General features: G+C 41.7%; 1 protein-coding gene across 1 annotated transcript in view; it reads left to right on the forward strand.

The window, feature by feature from the left end:
* Nf1 (neurofibromin 1) overlaps positions 1-25,605 on the forward strand; it is a 1,160,697-nt gene that overhangs the window by 517,476 nt on the left and 617,616 nt on the right. Inside the window, exons 23-24 of the mRNA XM_071663491.1 lie at positions 1,713-1,886; positions 16,377-16,541. Of these exons, the coding sequence (XP_071519592.1) occupies positions 1,713-1,886; positions 16,377-16,541 (339 nt within the window). The remainder of the gene's footprint in view (positions 1-1,712; positions 1,887-16,376; positions 16,542-25,605) is intronic.

Below are 25,605 nucleotides of genomic sequence, written 5' to 3' on the forward strand. Positions count from 1 at the left end.
ATTAAGGCAAGGGGGATAAAGGTGAGTGTTCAAATTACAGAGATACAAATTTGTTGAGTATACCTGTTAAGGTAAGATTTATGCAACAGTATTGTTTGAGAGGGTTAAGGCATGTACAGAGTATGAGATTGGGGAGTAGCAGTGTGGTCTCACAAGTGGTAGAGGATGTGTAGATTAGGTGTTTGCTAGGAAGAATGTGTGAGAAATATTTTGAAAACAGATGTATTTGTATGTGCATTTATGGATATGTAGAGGGCATATAATAGGGTTGATAGAAATGGTTTTTGGAAGGTTTCTAGAATATATGGTGTGGAGGGAAGCTGTTAGAAACTATGATATGTTTTTATCAGTGGTGTAAGGCATATGTACAAGAAGGAAGAGAGGAGAGTGAATGGATCCAAGTGAAGGTTGGTCTGTGCTAGAGGTGTGTGATGTCTCCATAGTTGTTCAATTTGTGTATGGACGGGTTGGTGAGGGAGGTGAATGCGAGATCATGGAAAATGGGACGAGTATGCAGTCTGTGTGGGATGAGAGGGAGGCCTGGGAAGTGATCCAGATGGTGTTTGCTAGTGATATAGCACTGGTAGCAGATTTGAGTGAGAAACTGTTAAAGTTGATGGCTACGATTGGAAAAGAATGTTAAAAGGGAAGGTTGGGAGTGTATGTTGATAAAAGCAAGGTTACTAGGTTCACTTGGATTGAGGGACAGGTTAGTAGGGGTATGTGTGAATGGAGAAAAATTGGAGGAAGCGAAGTGTTATAAATATCTTGGAGTGGACATGGCAGCAAATAGAACAATGGAAGGGTGGGGGAGGGGGCGAAGGTTCTTGGAGAACTGAAAGAGAGAACATTTTCTGGAAGGACAAAAATAGATGTGTTTGAAGGAACAGTAGTCCCAGCAATATTATATGGATGGGAAGCATGGGCTGTGCGGAGAAGGGTGGATATACTTGAAATGAAATGTTTGAGGACAGTTTGTGGTGTGAGGTTGTTTGATTGAAGAAGTAATTTTAAGGGTAAGGGAGATGTGTGGTAATAAATGGCATTGTTGGGAGAGCAGAAAAGGGTGTTGCTAAAATGGTTTGGATATATGGAACAAATGAGTGAGGATATGTGTGTCAGAAGTGGAGGGAACAAGGAGAAGCAGGAGACCAAATTGAGGATGGAAGGATGGAGTGAAAAAGATTTAAAGCAATTATAACGTGAACATGCAGGAAGGTAAAAGGTTTGCAGGGGATAGAGTGAATTGGAATGATGTGGTACACTAGGATCAATGTGTTGTCAATGGACTGAACCAGAGCACATGAAGCATCCAGGGTAAATCATGGAAAGGTCTGTTTTGGGGCATTCCACACGACAGGTAGAGAATGAATGCGAGCAGATGAGGCCTTTCTTTGTCAGTTCCTGGTACTACTTTGCTAATGTGGGAAACTGCAGTTAATTGTGTAAAGAAAAGGTGTCTAATGTACTCATAGCAAAGAATAGGGGAACTTTAGATATTTTCTCCCTTCAGCCAGAAATGTGGGGAGAATTTCCTTCCCATGTACATTAATATCCATACCTAGAAGAGTATTTTATCTTTATTCGCTTAATAAAGTGTTTTCTTGATTTAATGTTTTTGAATGAATATAATATTTGATCATCAGATTTATGAATTTGCAGATCATTGCAAAATAAGAATGTTTTTATCAGTTTCTTTTTTAACTGCACAGGTTGAAAAGGATGTTACCCGTCAACGTGTTCAAACAGGCAAGCTTTCTACCTTACGAAATGCTACTATCCAGGCTATGTCGAATCTTCTGTCTGCAAACATTGACTCAGGCCTAATGCACTCCATAGGATTAGGATACCACAAAGACTTACAGACTAGAGCAGCTTTTATTGAGGTGAGCTTAACTGCTGGATGTTTGTTTAAGAGTGAAATTGGTAATTTATATGTGGTAACAGAAGACATGAAATTTTACTATTTGACGTTTAAGTCCAACTTTAGAAGACAGCATAGTAATAACTAAAGTTGGTGCTTTATCGTATGGCTTATGATCAAAGCTAATATTTGACGTTCTGTGGGGATACTAGAGAAAGTATTTTACCTATATATCCCTGCATTTTATAGGTGGCTAAGAGGGGTGGGAATTGGGAGGCAGGAAAACCTCCCATTCTTGTATTATAATTTTGAAAGATGCAATAGAAGAAGCCAAGCGAGGAATGCCTATCTTTCTTGAAGGCTTAGACAAGGGTGTCTAAATGTGTTTTGATATAACCAGTACAAGAAGAAAGGAGGGATAGATGGTATGTTTAAAGGAAGGAAGCTAAATGTTTGAGCTCTGAATGAAAAAGCTCAAGGACAAGAGGGAAAAATGGATGGGAATGTCTTATGGGTAGGGTCAGAGGTTAGTGAAAGGGTGAGAGCTAAGGAATGGGTAGTACTATTGCTTAAGTATGAGTTATGGGAGTGTGTAAAATAGTGTAAGGAATAGAGCTTCAGACTGTCACATGTAGAATTAAAAGTGGATTGCAAGAGGTGGGTGATTATTGGTATTAATGCACCTTGCCATGAGTTGAAAAATGATGAGTGTTTTCGGAACACTTATGTGGGTGGTTTTGATGTAAGGGAGTGGGTATTAGTGATGGGTGATTGAAATACAAAGATGAGTATTCTAGTACTTGAGGTTATGGTGTATGGCATTTTCAGTAAGTTGAGTGGCAATGGTGAACAGCTTGTGAAAGTGTGTGCTGATAAAGGCTTAATGATTGGAATTTTTCATACTTGTTTCCCATTTACCACAACTCTCTTACCCTTTGATTACTTAAACATGCCACATAAGTAAGAAATAAAGTAAGTAAGAAAAGGGTAAGAAAGAGTTGTGGTGATAAAAAGAGTGTTACTAAGAGAGCTGAAGAGGATGTGCTAAAATGGTTTGGATTTATGAAGAGAGAGAGAGAGTAAATTTTTTCCAGTTATGGACAAAAGTCCACATCAAGGATAGGCCTTAATTGAAATATAGAGAGAATAATGAAAGGGAAATAGAGAGGACAATGGAAAGTATTTACAAATTTTGGAGGAAGTGAAAAACTTCTCTTAAGATGAGCCAGGTCATAGTTATTAAGAAAGACATGAGTAGGTAGAGAGTTCCAAAGCTTCATTGTGTAGGGAAAGAAGCAGTTATCAAAATGAACCACCCTTGAGTTGCCGATGGCCACACAGTAATCGTGTGATGCAGCAGGCTGCCTAGTGGTAGGGACACACAAGCAGCCAGCCCTCAGGAGCAAAAACTAAAGTGATACCTATAGAAGAGGGAAAGTGAACCAACATTATAGCATTTGGATGTTAGCCTGGGAGAATTTATAAGTTGGACATTTTTTGACTCAACTCTGTCAAGTAAGAATGCAGAGCTAGGACCACCCCAGATGTGAGAGCAGTTCTTCATACAAGGACGAATCAGTCCTTTGTATGAATAGAGTAACACTTATGAAGAGAAGTTTTGACATCTAAACAGGGCACCTAGTTTTTAGAGGCAGACTTAGCTATTCCCATGATATGGGGGTTTCCAAAAACAAGTGGATGTCACATCAATACAAGTATGTTCACTGAGTCTAAAGGTGAAAGTACAGAACTGTCAAAGGAGAGATAAGAGTTGTCAGATTTTTCAATTGAGAAATGGGTAAAAACTGTGTCTTGGAGGCATCAAACTTAACTAGATTTTGTCTACTCCACTGAGATATCCTATCCAAGTCGTTTCTTGAGGAAGTAATGCCAAGACAAAATGCAGATTGAGTGAGAGAAGGAGCAGAACTGACAGATGTGGATGAATGCAGTGTTGAGTCTTCAGTGTATGAGTGCATTTGATTATTTGTGGAGGAGAGGAAATCATTGATAAAAGGTGAAAAAGTATAGGGGACAGGATAGAGCCTTTAGGGACACTGTTGTTGATGGAGAAGAGGTGTGAGGCTGATCCATTAACATGCACAGAGATACATTGGCCAGAGATGAAGCTAGATATGAAGGAGCAAAATGAAAGAGGGAAGACATGAGAGATAAGACCCCAATGCCACAGCTTGTCAGAAGCTTTGGATATGTCAAGGGCAACTTCATATGACTTTAAAACCTTTCGGGGATGATGAGCAGACATTAGTAAGATAGGTAAGAAAACCAACAGTGGATCTTGCCGTATGGAAGCCATACTGGTGATTAGAGAGAAGACTGTGATTTTCAATGTCTAAGGTTATGGGAGTTGAGGAGGGATTCAGAAACTTTGGAAATGATAAATTTCTTTTCTTTCATACTATTCACCATTTCCCACATTAGCGAGGTAGCATCTTTTCCTTCTTTTTGGGGAAAAGAAAAAAAAAACGAGAGGGGAGGATTTCCAGCCCCCCGCTCCCTCCCCTTTTAGTCGCCTTCTATGACACGCAGGGAATATGTGGGAAGTATTCTTTCTCCCCTATCCCCAGGGATAGGAAATGGTAGATATCAAAGCAATAAGATGATAGTTTGAGGGACAGAATGGTCACCTTTCTTAGGGATGGGTTGTATCAATGCATGTTTCCAAGAAGGAAAAGTTTTGGTTTGTAAATAGAAACAGAACGGATGAGCAAGTTCAGAGGCACTCTTCTTCAGTACATGGGAATGGATGCAGTCAGGACCATAATCCTTGCTGCTTCCAGAGAGAGAAGTGCTTTTTGGATAGTCCAAAAAGAGATTAAAGGGAGGGGCATAGAGTTGGTAAGAGGAGCATCAGGGGATGAAGGAATGTCAGTCATTCAGGGTGGAGTTAGAGGGGAAACAAGAATTAGAGAGTTGCTTTGTCCATAGCAGAGACAGCTATTGTACTATTGGAGTGGAAAAGTGAAGGAAAGGTAGAGCATCAGAAGTTGTTAGAGATGCCCTTAGCCAAAGACCAGAAAGACCTGTCTGTTGATGGCAAGGAGAGGTTATTGCACTTCCTTTGAATAAAGGAATGCTTTCCCTCACAGATAACAGGCTTGCAGTGATTGTGGACAGTGATAATAGCTGAATGGAAGCCAGAGGAAGGAGAGTTTTGGAAAGCCCGATATGCCTGTTTCCTTGCCTGAATGGCCTCAAAACAGGAACAGTTGAACCAAGGATTGGATGAAGATTGGAAGAATGAGGGACAAATGTTTTCATTCCCACAAGAATAACCTCTGCTATGTGTTTGAGTCAGAAGCATCACCACATAAGAGACAGTAATTCACCCAAGGAAAGTCAGAAAAGAAGTTACATAAGTTATTTTAGTTAGCTTTGTTGAGGTGCTAGTATTTATGCTTAAGAGTGAAGAGAGTTTAAGAAAAAGGATATGTGTGTCAGAAGTGGAGGGATTAAGGAGAAGGGATAAATCAAATTGGAGATGGAAGGATGAAGTTAAAAAGATTTTGAGCAGGTGGTGCCTGATCATGCAGGAGGGAGAAAGGCCCACTTGGGAAAGAGCGAATTAGAACAGTGTGTACACAGAGGTCGACATGCTGTGAATGGACTAAACCAGAGCACATGAAGCAGCCAGGATAAACTATGGAAATGTGTGTGCAACCTTGTTGTTTATAGGGAGCTTTGATATCAGTGCATTGCACATGACAGGTAGAGAATGGATGTGAGTGAATAGAGCCTTTCTTTTTCTATTCCAGGCATTACCTCACTAGTATGAAAAGAAAATTAATCTTGAAAATTGATAGGGATTTGAGTGCCCTTACACTTTCAAGTGAGCATTTTCAAGGTTATGCAGCTCTCTCTGTGCTGCCAGAAGCACGATGTAGCAGCAGGATATTTTCCTTTCACTCATAATATTCTTGTGAAAGTGTAGTGATAGCTTTATATGGATAAGATTTTTATAGTTTACTCAATATATCTGAACACTGTCACATCCAGGAGAGATTGTGCCAGGCGACATCTCCACAGTGCTCTTCATAATTCTTGAAAAGGAATGAACTTTGTATGGAATATTGTGCATTATCCTTGGGGATAGGGGAGAAAGAATACTTCCCACGCATTCCTCGCGTGTCGTAGAAGGTGACTAAAAGGGATGGGAGCGGGGGCCTGGAAACCCTCCCCTCCTTGTATTTTAACTTTATAAAAGGGTAAAGAGAAGAAAGAGTCAAGCGGGGAGTGCTCATCCTCCTCGAAGGCTCAGATTGGGGTGTCCAAATGTGTGTGGATATAACCAAGATGAGGAAAAAGGAGAGATAGGTAGTATGGTTGAGGAAAGGAACCTGGATGTTTTGGCTCTGAGTGACACGAACCTCAAGGGTAAAGGGGAAGAGTGGCTTGGGAATGTCTTATGAGTAAAGTCAGGGGTTTGTGAGAGGACAAGAGCAAGGGAAGGAGTAGCACTGCTCCTGAAACAGGAGTGGTGGGAGTATGTAATAGAGTGTAAGAAAGTACACTCTAGATTGATATGGGTAAAACTGAAAGTGGGTGGAGAGAGATGAGTGATTATTGGTGCATATGCACGTGGGCATGAGAAGAAAGATCATGAGAGGCAAGTGTTTTGGGAGCAGCTGAGTGAGTGTGTTAGTGGTTTTGATGCACAAGAACGGGTTATAGTGATGGGTGATTTGAATGCACAGGTGAGTAATGTGGCAGTCGAGGGAATAATTAGTGTACATGGGGTGTTCAGTGTTGTAAATGGAAATGGTGAAGAGCTTTTAGATTTATGTGCTGAAAAAGGACTGGTGATTAGAAATACCTGGTTTAAAAAGACATATACATAAGTATACATATGTAAGTAGGAGAGATGGCCTTAGAGCGTTATTGGATTACGTGTTAATTTATAGGCGCGCGAAAGAGAGACTTTTGGATGTTAATGTCCTGAGAGGTGCAACTGGAGGGATGTCTGGTCATTATCTTGTGGAGGCAAAGGTGAAGATTTGTAGAGGTTTTCAGAAAAGAGGAGAGAATGTTGGGGTGAAGAGAGTGGTGAGAGTAAGTGAGCTTGGGAAGGAGACTTGTGTGAGGAAGTACCAGGAGAGAATGAGTACAGAATGGAAAAAGGTGAGAACAAAGGATGTAAGGGGAGTGGGGGAGGAATGTGATGTATATAGGGAAGCACTGATGGCTTGCGCCAAAGATGCTTGTGGCATGAGAAGCGTGGGAGGTGGGCAGATTAGAAAGGGTAGGGAGTGGTGAGAAGAAGAAGTAAGATTATTAGTGAAAGAGAAGAGAGAGGCATTTGGAGAATTTTTGCAGGGAAATAATGCAAATGAGTGGGAGATGTATAAAAGAAGGAGGCAGGAGGTCAAGAGAAAGGTGCAAGAGGTGAAAAAGAGGGCAAATGAGAGTTAGGGTGAGAGAGTATCATTAGATTTTTGGAAGAATAAGATGTTTTGGAAGGAGGTAAATAAAGTGTGTAAGACAAGGGAACAAATGGGAACATCAGTGAAGGGGGCTAATGGGGAGGTGATAACAAGTAGTGGTGATATGAGAAGGAGATGGAGTGAGTATTTTGAAGGTTTGTTGAATGTGTATGATGATAGAGTGACAGATATAGGGTGTTTTGGTTGAGGTGGTGTGCAAGGTGAGAGGGTTAGGGAGAAAGATTTGGTTAACAGAGAAGAGGTAGTAAAAGCTTTGCTGAAGATGAAAGGCAGCAGGGCAGCGGGTTTCGATGGTATTGCAGTGGAATTTATTAAAAAGGGGGTGACTGTATTGTTGACTGATTGGTAAGGTTGAATTATTTATGTGTGTATGATTCATGGTGAGGTGCCTGAAGTTTGGCGGAATGCTTGCATAGTGCAATTGTACAAAGGCAAAGGGGATAAAAGTGAGTGCTCAAATTACAGAGGTATAAGTTTGTTGAGTATTCCTGGGAAATTATATGCGAGGGTATTGATTGAGAGGGTGAAGGCATGTTCAGAGCATCAGATTGGGGAAGAGCAGTGTGGTTTCAGAGGTGGTAGAGGATGTGTGGATCAGGTGTTTGCTTTGAAGAATGTATGTGAGAAATACTTAGAAAAGCAAATGGATTTGTATGTAGCATTTATGGATCTGGAGAAGGCATATGATAGAGTTGATAGAGATGCTCTTTGGAAGGTACTAAGAATATATGGTGTGGGAGGCAAGTTGTTAGAAGTAGTGAAAAGATTTTATCGAGGATGTAAGGCATGTGTACATGTAGGAAGAGAGGAAAGTGATTGGTTCTCAGTGAATGTAGGTTTGCGGCAGGGGTGTGTGATGTCTCCATGTTTGTTTAATTTGTTTATGGATGGGGTTGTTAGGGAGGTGAATGCAAGAGTTTTGGAAAGAGGGGCAAGTATGCAGTCTGTTGTGAATGAGAGAGCTTAGGAAGTGAGTCAATTGTTCGCTGATGATACAGCGCTGGTGGCTCATTCGTGTAAGAAAGTGCAGAAGCTGGTGACTGTGTTTGGTAAAGTGTGTGAAAGAAGAAAGGTGAGAGTAAATGTGAATAAGAGCAAGGTTATTAGGTACAGTAGGGTTGAGGGACAAGTCAATTGGGAGGTAAGTTTGAATGGAGAAAAACTAGAGGAAGTGAAGTGTTTTAGATATCTAGTAGTGGATTTGGCAGCAGATGGAACCATGGTGGGGGAGGTGGCGAAAGTTCTGGGAGCGTTGAAGAATGTGTGGAAGCCAAAAACATTATCTTGGAAAGCGAAAATGGGTTTGTTTAAAGGAATGGTGGTTCCAACAAAAAATGTTATATGGTTGTGAGGCATGGGCTATAGATAGAGTTGTGCAGAGGAGGGTGGATGTGCTGGAAATGAGATGTTTGAGGACAATATGTGGTGTGAGGTGGTTTGATTGAGTAAGTAATAATAGGGTAAGAGAGATTTTTGCTTTGTCGCCGTCTTCTGCATTAGCGAGGTAGCACAAGGAAACAGACGAAAGAATGGCCCAACCCACCCACATACACATGCATATACATACACATCCACACACGCAAATATACACACCTATACATCTCAGCATATACATATATGTACACACACAGACATATACATATATACACATGTAAATAATTCATAGTCTGCCTTTATTCATTCCCATCGCCACCCCACCACACATGAAATAACAACTCCCTCCCCCCGCATGTGTGCAAGGTATCGCTAGGAATAGACAGCAAAGGCCACATTCGTTCACACTCACTCTCTAGCTGTCATGTATAATGTACTGAAACTATAGCTCCCTTTCCACATCCAGGCCCCACAGAACTTTCCATAGTTTACCAAAGATGCTTCACATGCCCTGGTTCAATCCATTGACAGCACATCGACCCTGGTATACCACATTGTTCCCATTCACTCTATTCCTTGCACGCCTTTCACCCTCCTGCATGTTCAGGCCCCGATCACTCAAAATCTTCTTCACTCCATCTTTCCACCTCCAATTTGGTCTCCCACTCCTCGTACCCTCCACCTCTGACACTTATATCCTCATTGTCAATCTTTCCTCACTCATTCTCTCCATGTGCCCAAACCATTTCAAAACACCCTCTTCTGCTCTCTCAACCACGCTCTTTTTATTACCACACATCTCTCTTACGCTGTTACTACTTACTCGATCAAACCACCTCACACCTCATATTGTCCTCAAACATCTCATTTCCAGCACATCCACCCTCCTCCGCACAACTCTATCTATAGCTCATGCCTCGCAACCATATAACATTGTTGGAACCACTATTCCTTCAAACATACCCATTTTTGCTTTCCGAGATAATGTTCTCGACTTCCACATATTCTTCAACGCTCCCAGAACTTTCACACCTTCCCCCGCCCTATGTTTCACTTCCGCTTCCATGGTTCCATGCACTGCCAAATCCACTCCCAGATATCTAAAAGACTTCACTTCCTCCGGTTTTTCCCCATTCAAACTTACCTCCCAGTTGAGTTGTCCCTCTACCTAATAACCTAATAACCTTTCTCTTATTCACATTTACTCTCAGCTTTCTTCTTTCACACACTTTACGAAACTCAGTCATCAGCTTCTGCAGTTTCTCACCCAAATCAGCCACCAGCGCTGTATCATCAGCAAACAACAACTGACTCACTTCCCAAGCTCTCTTATCCACAATAGACTGTATACTTACCCCTCTTTCCAAAACTCTTGCATTCACCTCCCTAACAACCCCAACCATAAACAAATTAAACAACCCCATCCATAAACAAATTAAACAATCATGGAGACATCTCACACCCTTGCCGCAAACCAATATTCACTAGAACCAATCACTTTCCTCTCTTCCTACACGTACACAAGCCTTACATCCTCGATAAAAAGTTTTCACTGCTTCTAACAGCTTGCCCCCCACACCATATATTCTTAATACCTTCCACAAAGCATCTTTATCAACTCTATCATATGCCTTCTCCAGGTCCATAAATGCTACATACAAATCCATTTGCTTTTCTAAGTATTTCTCACATACATTCTTCAAAGAAAACTTCTGATCCACACATCCTCTACCACTTCTGAAACCACACTGTTCTTCCCCAATCTGATGCTCTGTACATGCCTTCCCCCTCTCAATCAATACCCTCCCATATAACTTCCCAGGAATACTCAACAAACTTTTTTTTTTTTTTTTTTTTTTTGCTTTGTCGCTGTCTCCCGCGTTTGCGAGGTAGCACAAGGAAACAGACGAAAGAAATGGCCCAACCCACCCCCATACACATGTATTTACATACGTCCACACACACAAATATACATACCTACACAGCTTTCCATGGTTTACCCCAGACGCTTCACATGCCTTGATTCAATCCACTGACAGCACGTCAACCCCGGTATACCACATCGCTCCAATTCACTCTATTCCTTGCCCTCCTTTCACCCTCCTGCATGTTCAGGCCCCGATCACACAAAATCTTTTTCACTCCATCTTTCCACCTCCAATTTGGTCTCCCTCTTCTCCTCGTTCCCTCAACCTCCGACACATATATCCTCTTGGTCAATCTTTCCTCACTCATTCTCTCCATGTGCCCAAACCATTTCAAAACACCCTCTTCTGCTCTCTCAACCACGCTCTTCTTATTTCCACACATCTCTTTTACCCTTACGTTACTTACTTGATCAAACCACCTCACACCACACATTGTCCTCAAACATCTCATTTCCAGCACATCCATCCTCCTGCGCACAACTCTATCCATAGCCCACGCCTCGCAACCATACAACATTGTTGGAACCACTATTCCTTCAAACATACCCATTTTTGCTTTCCGAGATAATGTTCTCGACTTCCACACATTCTTCAAGGCTCCTCTATAATTTGAGCCCTCACTTTCTTCCCCTTTACCTTTGTACAATGGCACTATGCAAGCATTCCTCCAATCCTCAGGCACCTCACCATGAGTCATACATACAATGAATAACCTTCCCAACCAGTCAACAATAGAGTCACCCACTTTTTTTTGATAAATTCCACTGCAATACCATCCAAACCTGCTGCCTTGCCGGCTTTCATCTTCCGCAAAGCTTTTACCACCTCTTCTCTGTTTACCAAATCATTCTCCCTAACCCTCTCACTTTACATACCACCTCGACCAAAACACCCCATATCTGCCACTCTTATCATCAGACACATTCAACAAACCTTCAAAATACTCACTCCCATCTCCTTCTCACATCACCACTACTTGATATCACCTCCCCATTAGCCCCCTTCACTGAAGTTCCCATTTTTCCCCTTGTCTTACACACTTTATTTACCTCCTTCCAAAACATCTTTTTATTCTCCCTAAAATTTAATGATACTCTCTCACCCCAACTCTTATTTGCCCTCTTTTTCACCTCTTGCACCTTTCTCTTGACCTTCTGCCTCTTTCTTTTATACATCTTCCAGTCATTTGCATTATTTCCCCGCAAAAATCGTCCAAATGCCTCCCTCTTCTCTTTCACTAATAATCTTACTTCATCCCACCACTTACTACCCTTTCTAATCTGCCCACCTCCCACGCTTCTCATGCCACAAGCATCTTTTGTGCAAGCCATCACTGCTTCCCTTAATACATCCCATTCCTCCCCCACTCCCCTTACGTCCTTTGTTCTCACCTTTTTCCATTCTGTACTCAGTCCCTCCTGGTACTTCCTCACACAAGTCTCCTTCCCAAGCTCACTTACTCTCACCACTCTCTTCACCCCAACATTCTCTCTTCTTTTCTGAAAACCTCTACAAATCTTCACCTTCGCCTCCACAAGATAATGATCAGACATCCCTCCAGTTGCACCTCTCCGCACATTAACATCCAAAAGTCTCTCTTTCATGCGCCTTTCAATTAACACGTAATCCAATAACGCTCTCTGGCCATCTCCTCTACTTACATACGTATACTTATGTATATGTCTTTTTAAACCTGGTATTCCCAATCATGAGTCCTTTTTCAGCACATAAATCTACAAGCTCTTCACCATTTCCATTTACAACACTGAACACCCCATGTACACCTATTATTCGCTCAACTGCCACATTACTCACATTTGCATTCAAATCACCCATCACTATAACCCGGTCTCATGCGTCAAAACTACTAACACACTCACTGAGCTGCTCCCAAAACACTTGCCTCTCATGATCTTTCTTCTCATGCCCAGGTGCATATGCACCAATAATCACCCATTTCTCTCCATCCACTTTCAGTTTTACCCATATCAATCTAGAGTTTACTTTCTTACACTCTATTACATATTCTCACCACTCCTGTTTCAGGAGTAGTGCTACTCCTTCCCTTGCTCTTGTCCTCTTACTAACCCCTGACTTTACTCCCAAGACATTCCCAAACCCCTCTTCCCCTTTACCTTTGAGCTTCGTTTCACTCAGAGCCAAAACATCCAGGTTCCTTTCCTCAAACATACTACCTATCTCTCCTTTTTTCTCATCTTGGTTACATCCACACACATTTTAACACCCCAATCAGAGCCTTCAAGGAGGATGAGCACTCCCCGCGTGACTCCTTCTTCTATTTCCCCTTTTAGAAAGTTAAAATACAAGGATGTAAAAGAGATGTGTGGTAATGAAAAAAGTGTGGTTGAGAGAGCAGAAGAGGGTGTTTTGAAATGGTTTGGTCACATGGAGAGAATGAGTGAGGAATAATTGACCAAGAGGATATATGTGTCAGAGGTGGAGGGAACGAGGAGAAGTGGGAGACCAAATTGGAGGTGGGAAGATGGAGTGAAAAAGATTCTGAGTGATTGGGGCCTGAACATGCAGGAGGGTGAAGGCTTGCAAGGAATAGTGTGAATTGGAACGATGTGGTATACCGGGGTTGACATGCTTACAATGGATTGAACCAGGGCATGTGAAGCGTCTGGGGTAAACCATGGAAAGTTCTGTGGGGCGTGGATGTGGAAAGGGAGCTGTGGTTTCAGTGCACTATTACATGATAGCTAGAGACTGAGTGTGAATGAATGAGGCCTATGTTGTCTTTTTCCTAGCGCTACCTCGCGCACATGCAGGGGTAGGGGCTTGTTATTTTATGTGTGGCGTGGTGGCGATGGGAATGAATAAAGGCAGACAGTATGAATTATGTATATGTGTATATATGTATATGTCTGTTTGTGTATATATATATGTATACGTTGAGATGTATAGGTATGTATATTTGCATGTGTGGACGTGTATGTATATACATGTGTATGTGGGTGGGTTGGGCCATTCTTTCATCTGTTTCCTTGCCCTACCTCGCTAACGCAGGAGACAGTGATAAAGTAAAATAGATAAAGATAAAATAATTGTGCATATTTGTTCAAGAATGTGCCAGTTTCTGCATCTTACGACCTCATTCCTCAAGTTGTGTATTGTCAACAAGTGAATAACTCGTAGGAGTTGAAGAAATCGGTCATGAGGCAGTAGCTGTCCAAAAATCATTTTATGAATATCATCTGTGTCCAGTAGTCATTGGATTTTTGTTTGTGTATACAAGTGATATAAGAATCATTACACAGAGGAAGAGGTATGTCTCATCCTTGGTGTTGTTTGTCACCTTAGCCAGTCTACAGTGAGATGAAAATGAGGGAAGTGTTTCCCAGAGTTTCTGATAATATCTCCTTGTTTCCTCCACAGTATTTTCCATTATGTTTGTGTCGATAAACTGTAGAAAAAATCATGCTTTTTTGAATAAACATTTTTTATTTCTAAATTTAAGAATGACGCACAAAGTCTTTGGCGTAAATGGCATAACCCATAACCCCCATATACAGCCACCCATTCCATCCCCATCACACACACCATGTTCATATTTTAGGTGATTTATATGATTCATGTTTACCCTCACCGTCAGCCCCAGAGTCACTCTACCTCTTTTCCTCACTAAATGGACATTCATCTTCTCTTATTAATACACTTAGTGATCTGTTTACCTGATTTTTAATCCATTGAGAATATCAACATCATTATTGGGTCAGAATAACAGTGGCAGCCTGCCGTTTTTGTGCCCTCTCTGCCATGATCAAGCACACTGACTCATACAGCTTGAAAAATGTGCCCATATCTCATGAAAGTTTTATGAATGATGCTAGTTAGGTCTTCTTTCACCAGTCTTTGCCAGCCTTGCTCTCGTCTGGGAATTTGGATGCAGAAACCATATATTGACCAGCCGCAGTGAACCCTCACTCATCTGAGTGACCACATTTGTACCAGCCACAGTGATTGGCTTAATGAGCATTTCTTCTTTCTTTCCCCTTCCCTCTTTATTTATTGTGTGTTCTTTCTCTAGTCCAACAATTGTCAAAGATGATATTGCACGTTTTCCTTCTAATGTAGAAGTTTTAGAACTTTTTTAGCTTGCCCCATTAATGTTTTACTGAATCAAAGTGTACGGTAAAAGGTCTGAAGCTGTCAGACAGTAGTACTCGTAACAGGAAGGGAGCTGGGAATTTGCTTACTGTCATCAGTGGTCTTGCTTCTCACATTTTGAAAGTTCTCAACACCCAACTCATCATTTTCATTGATTCATTAGGTCCCTCCGAGAGTGAGGTCATCCGTCAGCTTCATTTCTGAATCTCTAATGCATCTTTCTTGTGTTATGACCAGTTGCTACCCCATTTGATTTCTTCATCCCTTCAGTAAGAGAGCTTGAAACTTTTTCCAGGATGAATTCACAATTATTACCAGAGCACAGTGGAAGGCTTAGTTAACATCTGTCTGCAGATCTTAAATCATCTTCAGTGGATGAGATAACCACACACACATAATCTTGTGTCTTCTGTAATGGAGATCCTAATTTGATATACCTGTCATTTCAATAGAAAGTGTTCCCTCTGGTCACAGAGTTTGCTTAGGTTAACCATATCTCTTATGCCATCATCCACGTGCTCTGTTGGAAATGTTTGCTGGCTAGACCAGACTTACCTTGCCACCATTACAGTGTCTTTCTGAGAGTGTTTTGTCAGACCTTAGATACTTGTCATTTTGTTATGGGTGTTTGCTAAACCTACAATTCTCTCTTGACACCATTCACTTTCATCTGAGAGTGGGATTAGCTTTACCTTCCTCAGCACCATCCACCATATTCATGTCCCTATCCAGTTGTGTTTACAGTGTTGGACTAAGTGGACAAACCACGTATCTGTCCACAGTTTCATTCAGACCACAGCCGGATGAGACGCACAAGGCATCATGATGATATTTGGTTCTCGAGTATGATGATACTATCCTCAGGCCATATATGTCAACTTGCCTATAAACTGTGCTGTCATGCTCAAGGAATGAAACAAGTTGATAAAACCACAGATCTTGGTAACTTAATTACTCAACAGTGCCATGAAGAGTCAGGTTTATCTTTGTAACCCTTATATTACTATAACATCAGGATTTTGTTTGAGTGTTTGTTTGTTTGGAAATGATCATGAAAACCGTAAATTTCATAGTGCTGGATTGTGTATATTCTGTTATGAACATGAAAGTTTTTTACTTTGATAGATTAAGCTAAGGCAGAGTATACATTAATGTAAGCCATTTGGCACCTAACATTTAACTAAAGCAGACTAATTGTAAGCCTTTTGGAACCTAATATTTAGTAAAGGCTGACTAGATGTAGACCTTCTGGAACCTGACATGAACTAAAGCTTTGAAAATCTTGGATCTTGTTTCTGTCTTCGCTTACTTCAAGTTCATATTGTCACCACTTTGGCTTGTGAAGTTGATGAAATGGAAAGGGAAAAATGAGTTCTCTTGAGGTTAGAAGACATTGCCTGTGGCATTGTCTGTTACCATATTCTGTATTTTGAAGTTTCTGTTGGTACACACTTTCTAGTAGCCTATGATATGGATGAGACAAAATAATCAATTCCTTGAGCTTATAGATCTATTGGCATGGAAGGAAGTCTTCTCAGCAAAACTCATTTCACATTATTTGTATACAGAAAGATTTCTCTTATTATCTTCTTACTAAAATCAACATTTATTTCACAGGTGCTAACAAAGATCTTACAACAAGGCACAGAATTTGATACTTTAGCAGAGACTGTCCTTGCTGATCGTTATGAGCAGTTGGTGCAGCTGGTGACTATGATTGGTGATAAGGGAGAGTTACCAATTGCAATGGCTCTTGCTTCAGTTGTTGTCACACCGCAAATGGTAATTGATAGTATTTTATTGCATGTTGTCTATGAACGTATGAAATAGGGGAACTAGACTGATATGTGATACTCTTTCGTACTGCTGAACTTGCTCTTGACATTACTGTCTCCAAACATTTCTGGATGCTATGCTAACTTGAATGCATATCACAGTATTTGCACATGTTAATTGCATGGTATATGTTTACTTTCAGTGTTACCCAGAATCAAGTAGACTTATATGAGTGGTATTTTTTTCATCAATGAAAATTCAGATTAGCCTTGATCTGGGTATATGGCAGTAACCTGTAATCCCTTGTTTATTTGCCATATCTTTTCCTTGTTCTTTTTGTAGTTAACATAAGGTTTTGTGTTGTTCATCGTGCCTTACATTCATTACCCTGTATCACTATTATATAGCTGGCAGACATCATATAGAATATTTTTATATGCAGGTGCATTATTCTTCCAATATTCAGTATCATCATTACACCATTCCTAATTAAACGGGGTGGATCAGATATAGACAGGCTCCACAACATTCGCATATGTCTTCAACCTGTGCCCATTTTCATGCATAAGGGGGCAAGCTCTTCTGGTACCCACATCGTAAATTAGGTACGTACAGTATATGTAGTAGTCAGCCACATGTTAATGTTTGTGGTGATCATTATTTTGTGAGGCTATTTGTGGTCTCATTTTTTTGTACTTGCTTCTTTTGTGAATTATCACTGTGTACTATTATTTATGCTAAATAGTAAATCTTTTAACATCATCACTATCACAACTATTTTGAAGATTATTATTTCATTATTATACTTGATTGTGGTTACCCACATCAGCAGGGTAGCACCAGGAGACAGACAAAGAATGGTAAAATCACTTATATATGCAAAGAGGATATATGTGTCAGAGATGGAAGGAACAAGGAGAAGCGGGAGACCAAATTGGAGGTTGAAGGATGGAGTGAAAAAGATTTTCAGGTATCAGGGCCCGAACATAGAGGAGGGTGAAAAGCGCAAGCAATAGAGTGAATTGGAACGATGTGGTATACTGAGGTCAACATGCTGTTGCTGGACTGAACCAGAGCATGTGAAGCGTCTGGGGCAAACTATGGAAAGGTGTGTGAGGCCTGGATGTGGAAAGGGAGCTATAGTTTCGGTGCATTACACATGACAGCTAGAGATTGAGTGTGAGTGAATTTGGCCTTTTTTTTTTTTTATCTTTTCCTGGAGCTACCTCACTGTAGGGGGGAGGGAGTGGGCTATTTCTTGTGTGGCAGGGTAGCCACCCTGCCACACATGAAATAGCACACACACACTTACACACACACACACACACACACACACACACACACACACACACACACACACACACACACACACACCCAGCCCCACGTGCGAGTTAGCACTAGGAAAAGACAGAAAAGGCCACATTCGTTCACAGTCAGTCTCTAGCTGTCATGTGTAATGCACCGAAACCACAGCTCCCTTTCCACATTCAGGCCCCACAAAACTTTCCATGGTTTCCTCAGATGCTTCACATGCCCTGGTTCAAGCCATTAACAGCACATCGACCCCAGTATACCATATCGTTCCAATTCACTCTATTCCTTTCACGCCTTTCACCCTCCTGTGTGTTCAGGCCCCAATCGCTCAAAATCTTTTTCACTCCATCCTTCCACCTCCAATTTGGTCTCCCACTTCTCCTTGTTCTTCTACCTCTGTCACATATATCCTCTTTGTCAATCTTTCCTCACTTATTCTCTCCATGTGACCAAACCATTTCAAAACACCCTCTTCTGCTCTCTCAACAACACTTTTTTTTATAACCACACACACATCTCTCTTACCCTATTATTACTTACTCGATCAAACCACCTCACACCACATATTGTCCTCAAACGTTTCATATCCAACACATCCACCCTCCTCTGCACAACTCTATCTATAGCCCATGCCTCACAACCAGATAACATTGTTGGAACCACTATTCCTTTAGACATACCCATTTTTTTTCTGAGATAATGTTCTCGCCTTCCACACATTCTTCAGTGCTCCCAGAACCTTCATCCCCTCCCCTACCCTGTGACTCACTTCCGCTTCCATGGTTCCATCCACTGCCAAATCCACTCCCAGATATCTAAAACTCTTCACTTCCTCCAGTCTTTCTCCATTCAAACTCACCTCCCAATTTACTTGTCCCTCAACCCTACTGAACCTGATAACCTTGCTCTTATTTACATTTACTCTCAGCTTTCTTCTTTCACACACTTTACCAAACTCAGTCACCACCCTCTGCAGTTTCTCACCTGATTCAGCCACCAGTGATGTATCATCAGCAAACAACAACTGACTCACTTCCCAAGCCCTCTCGTCCACAACACAGACTGCATACTTGCCCCCCTCTCCAAAACTCTTGCATTCACCTTCCTAACAAACCCATCCATAAACAAATCAAACAACCATGGAGACATCACGCACCATTGCCACTAACCAACATTCACTGAGAACCAGTCGCTTTACTCTCTTCCTACTCATACACATGCCTTACATGTCATCAAACACTTTCAACAAACCTTCAAAATACTCACTCCATCTCCCTCGCTTTGCCATTACTTGTTATTACCTCCCCATTTGCCCCCTTCAGCGATGTTCCCATTTCTTCTCTTGTCTCTCGCACTTTATTTACCTCCTTTCCTAAACATCTTTTTTTATTCCCCCAAAAATTTAATGATGCTCTCTCACCCCAACTCTCATTTGCCCCCTTTTTCCCCCCTGCACCTTTCTCTTGACCTCTTGCCTTTTTTTTTTTTTTTTTTTATACATCTCCCAGTCATTTGCATTATTTCCCTGCAAAAGTTGTCCAAATGCCTCTGTTCTCTTTCACTAACAATTTCATTAACAATTTTACTCCTACCACACACTACCCTTTGTAAGCTGCCCACCTCCCACCTTTCTCATGCCACAAGCATCATTTGCACAAGCCATCACTGCTTCCCTAATTACATCCCATTCCTCCCCCACTCCCCTTACATCATTTGCTCTCACGTTCTTCCATTCTGCACTCAGTCTCTCCTGGTACTTTCTCACACAAGTCTCCCTTCCAAGCTCACATACTTTCACCACTCTCTTCACCCTAACATTCTTCTTTTCTGAAAACCTCTACATATCTTCACCTTCGCCTCCACAAGATACTGATCAGACATCCCTCCAGTTGCTCCTCTCAGCACATCAATATCCAAAAGTCTTTTTTTCACGTGCCTGTCAATTAACACATAATCCAGTAATGCTCTCTAGCCATCTCTTTTACTTACATTTGGATACATATATATTTTTTATTTTTATAGTTATACTTCGTTGCTGTGTCCCACGTTAGCGAAGTAGCACAAGAAAACAGACGAAAGAATGGCCCAGCCCACCCACATACACATGTATATACATACACGCCCACACACACACATATACATACCTATGCATTTCAATGAATACATACATATACATACACAGACACATACATATGCATATGTACACATTCTTGCATGCTGCCTTCATCCATTCCTGCCGCCACCCTGCCACACATGAAATGACACCCCCTCCCACCATGTGTGCGCGAGGTAGCTCCAGGAGAAGACAACAAAGGCCACATTCGTTCACACTCAGTCTCTAGCTGTCATGTGTAATGCACCGAAACCATAGCTCCCTTTCCACATCCAGGCCCCACAAAACTTTCCATGGTTTACCCCAGACGCTTCATATGCCCTGGTTCAATCCATTGACAACACATCGACCGCTGTATCACACATCTTTCCAGTTCACTCTATTCTTTGCACGCCGTCAACCTGCTGTATGTTCAGACCCTGATCGCTCAAAAACTTTTTCACTCCATCCTTCCACCTCCAATTTGGTCTCCCACTTCTCCTCATTCCCTCCACCTCTGATACATACATCCTCTTTATCAATCTTTCCTCATTCATTCTCTCCATGTGAGGAAACCATTTCAGTACACCCTCTTCTGCTCTCTGAACCACACTCTTTTTATTACTACACATCTCTCTTGCTCTTTCATTACTTACTCAATCAAACCACTTCACACCACATATTGTCCTCAAACATCTCATTTCCATCACATCCACCTTCCTCTGCACAACCCTCCCTATCTATATCCCATGCCTCGCAACCATACAACATTGTTGGAACCACCATTCCCTCAAACATACTCATTTTGCCTCTCCGAGATAACGTTCTCGCCTTCCCCACTTTATTCAACACTCCCAGAACCTTCGCCCCCTCCCTCACTCTGTGACTCACTTCCGCTTCCATGGTTCTATCCACTGCCAAATCCACTCCCAGATATCTAAAACACTTCACTTCCTCCAGTTTTTCTCCATTCAAACTTACCTCCCAATTGACTTGTCCCTCAAGCCTACTGAACTTAATAACCTTGCTCTTATTCACAATTACTATCAGCTTTCTTCTTTCACACACTTTACCAAACTCAGTCACCAGCTTCTGCAGTTTCTCACCTTGAATCAGCCACCAGTGCTGTATCATCAGCGAACAACAAGTGACTCACTTCCCAAGCCCTCTCATCCACAACAGTGCATACTTACCCCTCTCTCCAAAACTCTTGCATTCACCTCTTTAACAACCCCATCCATAAACAAATTAAACAGCCATGGAGACATCACACACCCCTGCCGGAAACCGACATTCTCTGGGAACCATTGCAGTGGAATTTATTAAAAAGAGCGGGTGACTGTGATGTTGACTGGTTGGTGAGGATATTCAGTGTATGTATGGCTCATGGTGAAGTGCCTGAGGATTGGCGGAATGCATGCATAGTGCCATTGTACAAAGGCAAAGGTGAGTGTTCACATTACAGAGGTATAGGTTTGTTGAGTATTCCTGGGAAATTGTATGGGAGGGTATTGATTGAGAGGGTGAAGGCATGTCCAGAGTATCAGATTTGGGAAGAGCAGAGTTATTTCAGAAGTGGTAGAGGATGTGTGGATCAGATGTTTGCTTTGAAGAATGTATGTGAGAAATACTTAGAAAAACAAATGGATTTGTATGTAGCATTTATGGATCTGGAGAAGGCATATGATAGAGTTGATAGAGATGCTCTGTGGAAGGAATTAAGAGTATATGGTGTGGGAGGCAAGTTGCTAGAAGCAGTGAAAAGTTTTTATCAAGGATGTAAGGTATGTGTACGAGTAGGAAGTGAGAAAAGTGATTGGTTCCCAGTGAATGTCGGTTTGTGGCAGGGGTGCGTGATGTCTCCATGGTTGTTTAATTTGTTTATGGATGAGGTTGCTAAGGAGGTGAATGCAAGAGTTTTGGAGAGAGGGGCAAGTATGAAGTCTGTTTTGGATGAGAGAGCTTGGGAAGTGAGTCAGTTGTTGTTCGCTGATGATACAATGCTGGTGGCTGATTCAGGTGAGAAACTGCAGAAGCTGGTGACTGAGTTTGGTAGTGTGTGAAAGAAGAAAGCTGAGAGTAATTGTGAATAAGAGCAAGGTTATTAGGTACAGTAGGGTTGAGGGACAAGTCAATTGGGAGGTAAGTCTGAATTGAGAAAAACTGGAGGAAGTGAAGTGTTTTAGATATCTGGGAGTGGATTTGGCATTGGATGGAACCATGGAAGCGGAAGTGAGTCACAGGGTGGGGGAGGGGCAAAGGTCCTGGGAGCATTGAAGAATGTGTGGAAGGTGAGAACATTATCTCGGAAAGCAAAAATGGGTATGTTTGATGGAATAGTGGTTCCAACAATGTTATATGATTGCGAGGTGTGGGCTATAGACAGGGTTGTTTGGAGGAGGGTGGATGTGTTGGAAATGAGATGTTTGAGAACATTATGTGATGTGAGGTGGTTTGATCGGGTGAGTAATGAAAGGGTAAGAGATATGTGTGGTAATAAAAAGAATGTGGTTGAGAGAGCAGAAGAGGATGTGTTGAAATGGTTTTGTCACATGAAGAGAAAGAGTGAGGAAAGATTGACAAAGAGGATATATGTGTCAGAGGTGGAGGGAACGAGAAGTGGGAGACCAAATTGGAGGTGGAAGGATGGAGTGAAAAAGATTTTGAGAGATTGGGGCCTGAACATGCAGGAGGGTGAAAGGCGTGCAAGGACTAGAGTGAATTGGAACGATGTGGTATACCAGGGTCGACGTGCTGTCAGTGGATTGAACCAGGGCATGTGAAGCGTCTGGGGTAAACCATGGAATGTTTTGTGGGGCCTGGTTGTGGAAAGGGAGCTTTGTTTTCGGTGCATTATACATGACAGCTAGAGAGTGAGTGTGAACGAATGTGGCCTTTGTTGTCTTTTCCTAGCGCTACCTAGCGCGGGGGGGAGGGGGGGTGTCATTTCATGTGTGGCGGAGTGGCAACATGGATGAATAAAGGCAGCAAGTATGAATTATGTACATGTGTTTTTATGTATATGTCTGTGTATGTATATATATGTATACGTTGAAATATATAGCTGTGTATATGTGCATGTGTGGATGTGTATGTACATACATGTGTATGTGTGTGGGTTGGGCCATTCTTTCATCTGTTTCCTTGCGCTACCTTGCTAATGTGGCAGACAGTGACAAAGCATAATAATAATATAATGATAATTATTATTATTATTATTATTATTATTATTATTATTATTATTATTATATTTTGTCGCTGTCTCCTGCGTTAATGAGGTAGCGCATGGAAACAGACAATAGAATGACCCAACCACCCACATACACATGTATATACATACACGTCCATATACGTACTTATACATTTCAACGTATAAATATATATTCATACACAGACATATACATATATACACATGTACATAATTCATACTTGCTGCCTTTATTCATTCCCGTTGCCACCTCACCACACAAGAAATAAAAACCCCCTCCCCCGAATCCGTGCGAGGTAGCGTTAGGAAAAGACAACAAAGGCCACATTCGTTCACACTCAGGCCCCACAGAACTTTCCATGGTTTACCCGAGATGCTTCACATCCCTTGTTCAATCCATTGACAGCACGTCGACCCCAGTATACCACATCATTCCAATTCACTCTATTCCTTGCATGCCTTTAACCCTCCTGCATGTTCAGGCCCCGATCACTCAAAATCTTTTTCACTCCATTTTTCCACCTCCAATTTGGTCTCCCACTTCTCCTCATTCCCTTCACCTCTGACACATATATCCTCTTTGTCGATCTTTCCTCACTCATTCTCCCCATGTGACCAAACCATTTCAAAACACCTTCTTTGGCTCTGTCAACCACACTCTTTTTATTTTTATTACCACACATCTCTCTTACCCTTTCATTACTTAATCAAACCACCTCACACCACATATTGTTCTCAAACATTTCATTTCCAACACATCCACCTTTCTCCACACAACTCTATCAATACGCTACACCTCGTAATGTATAACATTGTTGGAACCAGTATTCCTTCAAAGATATCCATTTTTGCTTTTCGAGATAATGTTCTCGCCTTCCACACAATTTTCAACGCTCCCAGAACTTTCGCCCCCTCCCCCACCCTGTGACTTGTTTCTGCTTCCATGATTCCAACCACTGACAAATCCACTCCCAGATATCTACAACACTTCACTTCCTCCAGTTTTTCTCCATTCAAACTTACCTCCCAATTGACTTGTCCCTCAACCCCACTGTACCTAATAAACTTGCTCTTATTCACATTTACTCTCAGCTTTCTTCTTTCACACACTTGACCAAATACAGTCACCAGCTTCTGCAATTTCTCACCCAAATCAGCCACCAGCACTGTATCATCAGCGAACAACTGACTTGCTTCCCAAGCTCTCTCATCCACAACAGACTGTATACTTGCCCCTCTTTCTAAAAATCTTGCATTCACCTCCATAAACCCCATCCATAAACAAATTAAACTGCCAAGGAGACATCCCGCACCCCTGCCACACACCAACATTCACTGAGAACCAGTCACTTTCCTCTTTTCCTACTTGTACACATGATTTACATCCTCGATAAAAACTTTTCACTGCCTCTAACAACTTGCCTCCCACACCATATATTCTTAATACTTTCCACAGAACATCTCTGTCAACTCTGTCATATGCCTTCTCCAGATCCATAAATGCTACATACAAATGCATTTGCATTTCTAAGTATTTCTCACATACATTCTTCAAAGCAAACACCTGATCCACACATCCTCTACCACTTCTGAAACCACACTGCTCCTCCCCAATCTGATGCTCTGTATTTGCTTTCACCGTCTCAATCAGTATCCTCCCCTAAAATTTCCCAGGAATACTCAACAAACTTATAACTCTGTAATTTGAGCACTCACCCTTATCCTCTTTGCCTTTGTACAATGGCTGGAGACTGAGTTTGGTAAAGTGTGTGAAAGAAGAAAGCTGGGAGTAAATGTGAATAAGAGCAAGGTTATTAGGTATGGTAGGATTGAAAGACAAGTCAATTGGGAGGTAAGTTAGAAAGGAGAAAACTGGAGGAAGTTAAGTGTTTTAGATATCTGGGAGTGGATTTGGCAGCGGATCATACCATGGAAGCAGAAGTGAATCATTGGGTGGGGGAGGGGGCGAAAGTTCTGAGAGCTTTGAAGAATTTGTGGAAGTCAAGAACATTATCTCGGAAAGCAAGAATGGGTATGTTTGAAGGAATGGTGGTTCCAACAATGTTATATGGTTGCAAGGCATGGGCTATGGATAGAGTTGTGAGGAGGAGGGTGGATGTGCAGGAAATGAGATGTTTGAGGACAATATGTGGTGTGAGGTGGTTTGATCGAGTAAGTAATGATATGGTAAGAGAGAAGTGTGGTAGTAAAGAGGGTGTTGTTGAGAGAGCAGAAGAGGGTGTTTTGAAATGGTTTGGTCGCATGGAGAGAATGAGTGAGGAAAGATTGACCAAGAGAATATATGTGTCAGAGGTGGAGGGAACGAGGGGAAATGGGAGACCCAATTGGAGGTGGAAAGATGGAGGGAAAAAGATTTTGAGTGATCGGGGCCTGAACATGCAGGAGGGTTAATTGGAATGATGTGGTATACCGGGTCGACGTGCTGTCAATGGATT

The sequence above is a fragment of the Panulirus ornatus genome, chromosome 7 (assembly GCF_036320965.1).
Source record: "Panulirus ornatus isolate Po-2019 chromosome 7, ASM3632096v1, whole genome shotgun sequence".
Taxonomy (NCBI): Eukaryota; Metazoa; Arthropoda; class Malacostraca; order Decapoda; family Palinuridae; genus Panulirus; species Panulirus ornatus.